Source organism: Rhinolophus sinicus, linkage group LG07 (assembly GCF_036562045.2).
Source record: "Rhinolophus sinicus isolate RSC01 linkage group LG07, ASM3656204v1, whole genome shotgun sequence".
Classification (NCBI taxonomy): domain Eukaryota; kingdom Metazoa; phylum Chordata; class Mammalia; order Chiroptera; family Rhinolophidae; genus Rhinolophus; species Rhinolophus sinicus.
In genome coordinates, this window is record NC_133757.1 from 99403868 (window position 1) to 99415229 (window position 11362).

Consider the following 11362-nt stretch of genomic DNA (forward strand, 5'->3'; position numbering starts at 1 on the left):
TGTGTGTGGCTAAGGCCTTGTCTCCACAAGGTGGCAGGTGGCCCTCACTGTGGGCCATATACCTACTAGGAAACAAGCAACCTCCTACGTGATGCCAGATGATTGAGAAAATGAAGAAACCCTGGATGTGGGGCCTGGAAGAAAAGGAAATGGGTGTTGAGGAAACTCTATTAGGGGACAACATACGGAGAGTAGGGAGTCAACAGAACTCTGACAACTTGCAGCTGTACAGTTTGGTAGGGACACAGCCGACGTGCGATTGTGGTGAGAAAATTACGTATTCATTTGATAGGAAGTTCCGGCATCCGTTAGACAGGTTTATCTAGGAGGATTTCAGGAGAAACTAGAGAAACTGGGGAGCCGGTGGAACTTAGGGGAACATATTATAAAGGCAAGGATGAGAGGGACAGACCCCAAAGCCGCTGACGAGGTGCCTGAGAACTGAACTTAAGTATCCCTTCCCCTACACCCAAGCAGAAAACGAGGTATGTGATACTCGGAGAAGTTAAAGCTTTGTGAATGGAAGGGGTAGAAGAGAAAGAAAGCACGGGAGCATAAAAGTACAAAGAATATGACTTAGATGATCGCTCCAGGCGATCGGGCCACTGGGACCGTATTCACTTTTTAGCTGTCATGACTTAGCACCTTCAGATAAGACAGTTCTCTCTACAAAGAGAAACATTCTTAGGGAAACAGTTTCAAATCCACATGTGTTGCTGTGAGCTCAGATGTTTTCTGTTATTTCATTGGTTTGAGTTTTCAGAGCCCACCCCTGAGAAGGGGACCTGATTTCCTCAGGCTTTCAATTCCAGTGCCACCTCGTTACAGCTGCTTCATTTAGCCACCTTTTCATGTGACTCACAGGTGGAAGATAAAGCCTAGATCCGATCATGGATGCTTTACAATTTTGAAGATTGTTTATTAAAATGATATACGTATTAAGAAATGCCCATATTGTTAATTATAATAAAATTCCATACAGAACAAAGCAATTGAAAAATATAAACACCACAGTACAACCAAGTACCATTTTAGTTAAACTCCAGAGATTTTTCCATCTTGTGTGAAGATGTGGAAAAAAAAAACACTGAAAAAATCTTATCAGCTGGCCCCACAATTCCTATTTGGGAAGGGTAAAGGAGGAGCTGTCTCCATGGGAGAAAGCCCTTACCTCCACATGAGAGGAAGGGAAAGTTTGTTGTTTCTGCTCCTGTATGAAGGGAAGAGGGAGGGGGGGGTAGGGTGGTGAGGGGAGAGAAGAGAGAAGCCTGCCAGTGCAGAGATGAGGTAGTGGAGAGAAGCCAAGAATGTGTTAGATAGTAATTAATACCATCTATCCAATCAAATTTATATGCTATTGCTGGGAAGTAAACCCCGCCTTCCATGTCTATAGTAAATTCTACTCAATTGACACATGAAAGCAAGATCTCAGAAGTCTAGAAGTTCAAATAAAGGAAAGCCCCTTGGGTCAATTCGCAAACACCCAGGGGGTGGGCCTTGGACTTCCCAAACCCTGGAATTGGACTCAGAGGATCCCAGCTGACATCTTGTTTCACGTTCTTTTTTTTCTTTTTTTCCAACCAAGTTAAGTATAAAAACAAATACCTTTTGTCCCACACTGAACTCTTGCTTGGAGGTTAGAAGTCCTCACTTTCTAGGTTCTGATTTGGGCATGGATTTCAAAAAGCTTGCTGTTTCAGAGCACTCACTGTAATACAAGTAACAAAAGCCTTTAATTGCCTGCTTACTCTAATTGCTTTAGATAAGACCTTATCTTTTCCTGTGCCCTGCTACCTCCAGCCTCTGCAGTTACCTTCTGCACCTCTCTCCCGGATCACTTGATTCTTAGTGTCTGGATTACTGAAAATGCTTCTGTAACCTTTCTCACTTTTTTCCCTCTCTCTGGGTCAAAAGGGATGGGAAAAGCATATGCTCTAAAGTGTTCCCTGATTCCTGTCATGGAAAGAGCAATGGTTTAAGAATCAGAAACCAGGTTTCTAGCCTCAGCTCTACCGTTAACGTAGCAGCCACTCGACCTCTTTGAGTTTTCATTTTCCCATGTATGAAATGAGAGTTTGGATTCCAACATCTTCCAGGTCCATTCCAGACTGAAGTCCAGATCAAAGAACCCTACAGTTTCCTACTGTATTCACTTCCCTCTCTCCTGATCTCTGCGGGACACGGCTATGACTAAAGTGACTTTACATAGAACAACCAAAAGAATCCCTTATATTAATGAATCCTAGTTATAAACCAATGAAAACTGGTTTCTGTCTCCCATCTTTTTCTTTGAACTTCAGAAAACATAATTAGTGATTAAAGCAGAAGAATTTACAAAACAAAGTTTATGCAGCAGTCTCCTTGCAGGCAATCTTTAATAGACTTTCAATTCTAATGAACTCCCCAGGTGTTTGTTTTATCGTCTTTGTTTGGTTTGGATGTGCAGAACTAAAAATATCTACAGGAGAGATTTTTGATTATTCAGATCAATCAGTGAAATTCCCAAGAATTCCACTGGGAAAGAAGAAAAAAGAATATGGGCTCCACAGTCAGAGAGGCCTGGGCTTTTTTTACTAAACAGTATGGTTTTGGGTAAGTTACTTAACCTCTCTGAGCCTCTGTTTCTTCATCTGTAAAATGGGAATAACGATACCTCTCTTGCAGGATTGTCAGGTAAATGACAGGTACATGTTAAGTACAATACATGTTTGTGTTCTCCCCCATTCAGTACCATCTGATTTACTCTTTGTTGACCAAGAGCATAGGTTTGGAACTTAAACAGCCCGGGTTCACTGCCTAATAACCACAATTTTAGTAGTTCAGTGAGTTTGGCCAAGTTATTAACATCTCTCGGGCTCTGTTTCTTATCTGTAAAATGGAATTAGACCCAGCACTAACCTCACAGGGTTGGGAGGTGACTGTAAAGTATTTAGCACAGTGCCTAGCTTAAAGTAAGTGGTCAGTAAACAGTAGCTGGTAGTGGTAACGGCAGCAGTAGCAACTGTCAAAATCACACCAGATCTCAGTCTGACTCTGCAAGGAACGAGAAGGCAGGGCTGATGGTGAGCGGCTGTCGAGAAGCTGATGAGAGGTCAGGTTAGCCAGGCAGCCAGAAGGAGGCTCCAACCGGTAGAATAAATTTCTCTTTCTTGCTTTTACCTTTACTCTGCGCCTCCCCCCCAACCCCGCCCCACCCCGCCCCAGTTTTCTTTATCTTTGTCTTTTTCTGTTTCCCCTGTGTGAAAAAATGGTTGCATTCACAGCTGTATGAAATGTAAGACTTATGTTTTCTTTTCCTGCATGGCCTCTGTACGCTCTCGTGCCTGGACATACGCTCATGCCTTTTCCTCATCAGTGTTGGGTTTTTTTATGCCACTCTCCTAGACTGAACAGTGGGTGTGTGTTGAACTCAATGCCATGGGTTCTGTGCCATGGTAGGTGGGGTGGGGTCTCTTACAAAGTAAAGATTGTCACGTTCTTTACCTTTCTTTACCACATCACAGACTTGGGAAGAGTAAATGAAATAATAAATGTAGGACTCTTAGTACCATGCCTGCCATTCACCGCTTACTAACTACAATATTTGTTCTTAATTTTTGAAACCTCAGAGAAGAAAAGGCCTAATTGCTAAGAATCTTGGGGCAAAATGAACTCTCAGGAAGGACCCCATTTAGCCTCTTTGCAAATCTCCTTTGTCTCTAAAGAGCGTAGCTTACTTGTTCCGTCTTGTTGCGTCTTGTTTTCTCATGGTGCACATAAAAAATTGCTCTGTATTTCCATTAGGAATGATTCTACCTGGTTCTTTTTTAACTGACTATTTAGACTGGGGCCACAATATTTGACATAAATTTAGAATGGGCCCAAAATAATTGACATAAATTGGCTTCCCTTTAGGATCTACCAGAAGAGAAGAACCGTGTTTATGAGTTATGTAATAGTATTACTTATATACATATTAGTTGACAGATATTTTAATCACTGTTACTCCTGGGGTTCAAAATACATCTGTATGTACGTAGTATATATGCATGTGTATAACATTTAGTAACATGGTATTTCACCACAAACTACAGTAGAAACCAATTTACTAAGACATGGATGTTTTGAAATAGGAGTTCACAATCATCACTAACAAACCACCATTGGAACTTGGTGGCCTGTGAACATTTGGCAACACATCCAACCTTATTTCACCTACTTGGGAGACGGAATGGTGCCGTCACAAAGTCTTGGATTTAAATTTCAAAACCCTGGCTAGAGTTGCTTAGCCTTCCTCCTCAACTGACAGTTTTACCCCAACATTACTTAAAAGATAAACCAAGAACAAAGGCCTGTGGATTCTTTAAAAGTGTGTTGATTGTTTCTCCCTAACACCTCACCTCTATTTCTCACAGAACCAGAGTGAGCTGAGAGGAAAAGGGAGCACCCTCTCCGAATGTACATATGTACGTGTTGACCTAATCAGGGGCCCCCTGGAAGGGTGACCAGACAGGTGTGAGAAGCCTTGTGGGCTCCTAGGCAGACAAAAGGACGGCAAGGGTCCACCTCACAAAATTCCCAGATGGAAAAGTCCATGAAGCTGCTCCATCCTGTGGTTAGACATCCATTCACCTAAAGCCAGGATGAGTAGTCAGCCCTCTTAGACTCTCCCAGAAGCAAAGCCCAGTTGGCGGGCCCTCCCTAGCCATCTCCTCTCTACTCAGAGCCTATATCATAGGAGTCCTTATTTATTACTCAGCCTACGCTTAGGAGTTGAAGCTGTGTTTATGTGATTAAAACAAAAGGCTTTTTATGATTTTTTAACACAACAATCCATATTTATATGCAGTATTACCACCTCAACCCTGATGAACTAGGAGTCATAATAAAGTATTGAGGGTAGATTTTTTTTTTAAAGGGAGTAGGTAGGTGGGGTCTCCTACAAAGTAAAGATTGTCACGTTCTTTACCTTTCTTTACCACATCACAGACTTGGGAAGAGTAAATGAAATAATAAATGTAGGACTCTTAGCACCATGCCTGCCATTCATATATTTGCAATTATTATTATTGACGGTGGTGTTTCTACAATGATTGGCACACTGTCATGGCTGATGCTATATTTATCTCCTTTCTGTATCCACATACTCCTTTACCTAATCTATACTCTTAAGTGATCCGTGGATTTATCCAATGGTGGTGTTTGCATCCATGACCATTTGTTAATTTCTGCCAATAACATGAATGGAAAACAAAAACAACAAAAACAACTCCAGTGAGCAGTGACAGACACAGGTATATATATACAAGCTGGCATATACAAACTGTGCCTTGTTGATAGCCCTTCTTGGGCCTTAGCCTCTTGTGGGACCCTCCTCGCTCCTGGGTCACTCAGCCTCAGTAGCCTCTCACCATTCTCACTCCTTTATGCCCAATAAAATGACATCCAGCCTGAAGGTAGGAATTGTCTCTCCCTCCCTGTTTCAAAGTCCACCTGCTCGGTGGTGTTAGCCATTGCTGTGAAATGGAAGTAGGAAGGAATCGTTCGTATGCTTATTCGTTTATCCAACAAGTATTTTTCAGGCACTGAACCAGGCACTAGGGGTACAACCATCACAAGACACAGTCCCTGCCCCCCAGGTGCTTACGGGCTGGAGGGGAAAGTTTCCGATTAAGTAAAAGATAACTGCTAGGTATCTGGGTCGGGCAATTTGTGTTAACGTTCCTGCCACCGCTACTGAGACTGCAAACACAGCAGGACATGGCAGGTGTGACATACCTGTGGGACACAAGTGTACATATTCAGAAGAGAGCTGAACATATGATCCAAGAACTCAGGAGGGAGACTGGGGCAAGAGACATAAATCCAGCAGTTGGAGATTTAGACACTGATTGCCCAGGAAGCAGGCCAAGAAGAGAATCCTGGAGAATTCTGATGTATAAAGTGTAGCCTTACATTTCTCTTCTGTGTCCTTTCCATGTAAAGACATGATAACAACATGTTGCAATATTATTGGGTAAATAGCTCTAGAACAAGAATAGTAAGTTCAACTGATGAGAGGAATATATATATATTTTTTAATTACCTGATGCCATCTCTCTTCCTAGGAGCAGGTTGAAGGAAGGAATACTCTGTGATACTCTAGCCCTGGTATTACTGGTAGATTGCAGGGTTGTCGACACCATGAGCCAATAGAAAACAGGCAACAGCAGGTAGATCTGCACGTATGTAAAGGTGGTTTATACCAGCATTGTCTGTAAGAGCAAAAAGATGGGGAACAGCTTAAATACTTATCAGTATGGCTCATCTATAAATGGACGAATACAACCATTGGAAGACTGAGTAAGTTCTTTAAGTACTGAATGTATCACTTGGAATTTACAAGTGTTTTAGGAGCTCTGTGCCCGGAGAGCTCCCAAACACTGGTTTAAGTAGAAGTTTCCAGTTATTTCAACAGATCGTCAGATGCTCTAGACCAAGATGCAGGACTGTCAGATTTGTACCCTTGTATATAACTTTCCCATGTTTTTCCCCCTTTAATTTTGGTTTTGTTCTGGTTTTTCCTCTTGTAATGATTGACATTAAAGTCTTATAATGAAGGGGGTCTACGAACCTGTGTTCAGGGACAGCAAGGGAGGGTGGATATCAGGAGACTGTCTTCCCAGAGCCCATCCTAAAGGGAGAGAAGCCCAATAGTCTGAATAGGTGGTGACAATTACCCAAAGGGGTGTGTGTGTGTGTGTGTGTGTGTGTGTGTGTGTGTGTGTGTGGAGTGGGGGAGTCCCTGGGACCTGCCACAGCGAAAAAAGAGAGCTTCAGCGAAGTCTGCCCGGGCCTGTGAACTCCCTCAGGGGACTTAAGAGAAAGGGGTTCCTCAAGTGCAGTGATAAATAAGCTTTGCACAGTAATAGGATTAAATTTAAAACTGTTACAAGTGAGGTGTGACTAGCCCATTCTTGTATCACCGAGAGCTAGGCATTTTTTTCATTCAACGGGTATTATTTTGTTTTCATTGTTTCTAAAATAGCACAAAGGAACCCTTCTATTTGTTGTCTTACCTTATGGTGATCTTAGAACAACACTGAGACCCAGGGAACACTATTTGCTCTTAGTTCGTCTCCCTTTCCTCTTCGATTCAGATAGCTTGCTATGTGTAACCCCAGTTTTGCCTACCCTTTCCCAGTAAAATCAGCAGCAAACATGTATGGATCCTATTGTAGGCAGGCAGTGTGGATTCAGTGAGGTAGGAGATTCCAGCTTTGCTCTCGGGCAGCTTGCAGTCTCATGGGAAAACAGATAACTGCCTTCAGAAACAGATACTGATGCCCAAGAGCACACATGTGCTCAGTGCTAAGTCAGCCACAGTGATGGCTTCAGGAGGCAGACACCTCAGGGGTCCAGACAAGCTTCTTGGAGAAGGACAGGTTAGATTTAGAGAAGGAGGAAAGAGAGCACGTGAGGTAAGACCAATTGGTGTGGTGCATCTTTGTGGAATCAGAGGGACCTGGTTTCCTGGCGAAGAGGACAGGAGACAGCAGTCATTGGCTGAAGCCATTTCTGATTCAGTAAACGTCTCAGACTCATAGTGACCCTGTGTGTCGCAAGCATTTTTATCAGAGCATGAGAGGGATATAACAAATGATCTGAATGCTGGGACTGGCCAGCTGGCTGTGGAGTAATAGGAGGGGGATTGTGTTCAGGGAAGGTTATATATAGTACCTGTATATCTGCTTGATCTCCTTATGTCTCTCTGCACACAGTAGGGGCCAAGATAAGGGTAAACTTACAAGATCTCTGCAAACTCAGCTCGTATTATTTCTTTCTCTTGCTCTCTCCATTCTTTCCTCTTCCCTCTCCTGTTCACCACCAGATGTCGAGGAGAAATCCGTTCTCACTGTGAGTTTCGGTTGGAATGTCAACCTGTGGCATTTGCCTTTTGAGAGAGAATGTGTGCATGCACAAATTAGTAAGGAGCAGAAAGTATGGGAACTCTACCAATACTCGCCTGGTCTGAGAATCACCTTTTTGCTCTGTGAACTCAGGCTGGCACTGAAATGGCCTGTTCTTGGTTTCATTTATTTGTAAAAAGGAGATGTTAATACCTCCCTACCTACCTCAGAATTTTCTTGAGGTGCAAATGAAATTGTGGTTGTGAACACACTCCGGAGACTAAAGAAGTTATTATTAGTAGCTCAACATAAAGATTGCATGGGGATGAGGGGTGGTGAAATGAGGGCGTCTCAATAAATCCCATCCAGGCCTATGATTTTATAAGATTGTTTTACATCATTAAAATAAGTTTAATTACATAGCTTCCTCTGATGTTTTAATGACTCTCACTCCGGTATCTTTTTCCTCCCTAGGTGTCCCTGAGGACAGAGCCCAGTTCCCCTCTACAAGTTCCAACTCGTCTCGCCTGGCCTCCTCGGCAGTTCATGGAGCTCCCAACCACCGAGGGAACCGCAGAACTTTTCATGCAGCATCTTCAGAGACACTCTGGGCTCCAGGCATGACCCATCCACGCTCCAGAGCTGAAGCTGACTTAAAAATGTGGAAAGAGTTCTCTAGAAAGGACAAGATGCTCTACACATTGGAGAATAAGATGTTACTTGACTCCTCTATTGGAAACTGTTGGTTTGGGTACCTTATTCTGAAAGTGTGTTCTACAGTATTTCAGCTGAAGGCATTCATGGCATAAATGTTGACATATTTACAAACTTAGAAATGTGATGCTAGATACCGTGGAGTTGTTAAAGGGACAAGTGCTAGCACCACTGGTAAGGAGATAGAGTCCCAGAAGGATACAGACAGCTTGAGCAGTTCAAATGATGGGGCTATTTACCATGATGTCTTAATTTGCTAAGCCTTCCATAACAAAACACCACTACCTTAGTCCATTTGGGCTGCTATAACCGAAATACCATAGATGGGTGGCTTATAAACAACAGACATTTTCCTCACTGTTCTGGAGGCTGGAAAGTCCAAGATCAAGGTGTCATCAGGGTTGATTTCTTCTGAGGCCTCTCTCCTTGGCTTGCAGATGGCTGTCTTCTCGCTGTGTCCTCACATGGTCTTCCCTCTGTGTCCCAATCTCCACTTATAATAAGGACACAAGTCAGACTGGATTAAAGCCTACACTAATGACTTCATTCACCTGGGTTCTGAGGCAGAGAAAGAAAACACACCTGGATGAGAGCTTGTGACTTCCCATGGGGAAAGCGGGTGGCTATCATTTAGGGTTCCCTTTTCCTGGAGCGTGAGCTCTCATGGCCAGCCCCCAGGAGCCAGCAGCAGCTGTGTAACCCGAGGTGGCCTGTAGCTCCAGGATTCTGCCCTCCTTTGACCCAGTGAACCACTATGATTATTGCAGGAACCAGTCATGTTGTGGGCAGATGTTTGAATGGGCCAGTCTGGAGTATGTCCCCAGCCCCTTCTGGAATAAGCCAGGATCTTCTGGGGCAAGGACATACCAGGGGAAAGGAGGGTCTATCCAGGATGAAATGGCTATCTCTGGTCTTAAACTGTATTTGGGTTATCTATTCCTTTGAAACAAACCACTCTCAAACTTGACTGCTTACAACAGTCTGTTATTCTCCTCACGAGTCTGCAGTTTGGGAGTGTTCTGTCTCCAGTCTACACAGCATCCTCCGCGTCCTCCCAAAAGGGTCAGAAGATCCACTCCCAAGAAGCTGTAGGGACAGGGCTAGCGCTGGCCGTCCATGGAAGCTCAGCCAGGGCTGAGGACCCGGGCCTCTGCTTCTCTCCATGGAGGCCAAAATTCTCATAGCACAGGGGCCGGGTTCTAAGGATGAGTGTCCAAAGAGAGAGCCATCTGAAATCGGAATCATCTGTTTTGTGTCACAGTGGTACTCCATCATCCCCTGGTGATCACAGAGGCTTGTCCAATTTTAAGCAAAGGGAGCATAGACTCAGGAGAGTTGCAAGATTCTGGAAGAACATGCGGGATGAGAAATATCACTGTGACCATTGTCGACTGGATGCAGGATGGTTCCTTGTGTGACCCTTACTTACCCATCATTGATCACAGCACGGTTATATGAGTTATGTGCACCCCCTGTCTTCATCAGCTCGGGCTGTTGTAACAAAATATCACAGGCTAGAGGATTAAACAACAGAAGTTTATTTTCTCACAGTTCTGGAGGCTGGAAGTCCAAGATCAAGGTGTCAGCAGGGCTGGCTGGTGTCTGGTGAGACTCTCTCCTTGGGCTGACTTTTCACTGTGTGCTCACATGGCTTTTGCTTGATACCTATGCATAGAGAGAGAGACAGAGAGAGAGATCTCAGTCTCTCCCTGGTATTTGTTCTTGTAAGGACACTGATCCTATCAGTTAAGGGCCCCACCCTCTTGACCTCATTTAACCTTAATTACTTCCCTAGAGGCTCCATCTCCAAATGCAGCCACTCTGGGGTTTAAGATTTCAATGCATGAATTTGGGGGTATATAAGCATTCGGTTCATAACATCCCCCCTTAGGGATATGAATTAGATGACAATTGATAAAGATAAATTTATATGGATATTCATTAATTCAAGAAAACTTTACTGAACACCCATTGTGTGCCAGACTCAGCTAGGCTCTGGGAGTATAGGTGGGGGGAAAAACTGTTCCGGCCTTTAATGAGTTTATCAGTGCAAGGAAGACAAATCAGCCATTACAGTGCAATGATAGCAACAAGGAACATGTGCTGTGACAGCTCCCAGAAGGGAACAAGTAAACCATTCCTTGGGACTGTGCCGCAGTGATGTCCAAGCAGACACCAGAGATGAGTAGATCAAGTAGTAAATAGGAAGTGGGACAGACAGAAGGAAACATTCTGGAGAAAGAATAAGGTATGCAGAGACCCAAGGCAAAAACTGGGGCCCAGTATCCTGGTTTGCCCAGGACTGTCCTGGGCTTAGCACTAGAAGTCCCACGTTCAAGAGTTGCCCCAGTCACCGTGGAACTGTAAATATCCCAGGAGAACTGGTGCCTAGAGGAGTTTGGGGTTGTGGCAGAATTGGTGAGGGAGAAACCTGGAAAAGTTGGCAGGAAGTAAGTCACATTAAGGAGTTAAGACTTTACTTTGAAGGCAGTCGAGCAATCAATAAATGATCTTACACAGGGGAGTGACTTGCTAAGACTTGCATATAGAAAGATCTCCATCTGCTGTATAATTAAGAGGGACAGCACCAAAAGCCAGTTAGGAAGCCATTGTGGTTTTGCAAGGAAGGATGAGGGGTGACTTAAAGTAAAATAATAGAAGGGGGTGGAGAGAAGCAGAGGATTTAAAATATCTTAAGAAGAAGTAACAGAACTTAGAAATATAGATAGATGTGGGAGGTGAGCGACAAGGAAAATCAAGGATTGACTTCCAGATTTCTG

General features: G+C 43.7%; 1 protein-coding gene across 3 annotated transcripts in view; it reads left to right on the forward strand.

Moving 5' to 3' along the window:
- The window catches only part of FBXO16 (F-box protein 16), a 45803-nt gene extending 36254 nt beyond the window's left edge, over positions 1–9549 (forward strand). For 2 of the 3 annotated variants that reach the window (XM_019733271.2, XM_074338351.1), the window contains one exon: positions 8343–9549. In XM_019733271.2, the coding sequence (XP_019588830.2) occupies positions 8343–8492 (150 nt within the window). In that variant the 3' untranslated portion in view covers positions 8493–9549. Of the gene's footprint in view, positions 1–7849; positions 7876–8342 lie in introns of all 3 variants that reach the window. The other variant, XM_019733272.2, reaches the window with a different exon arrangement.
- The last annotated feature ends 1813 nt before the right edge of the window (positions 9550–11362 follow it).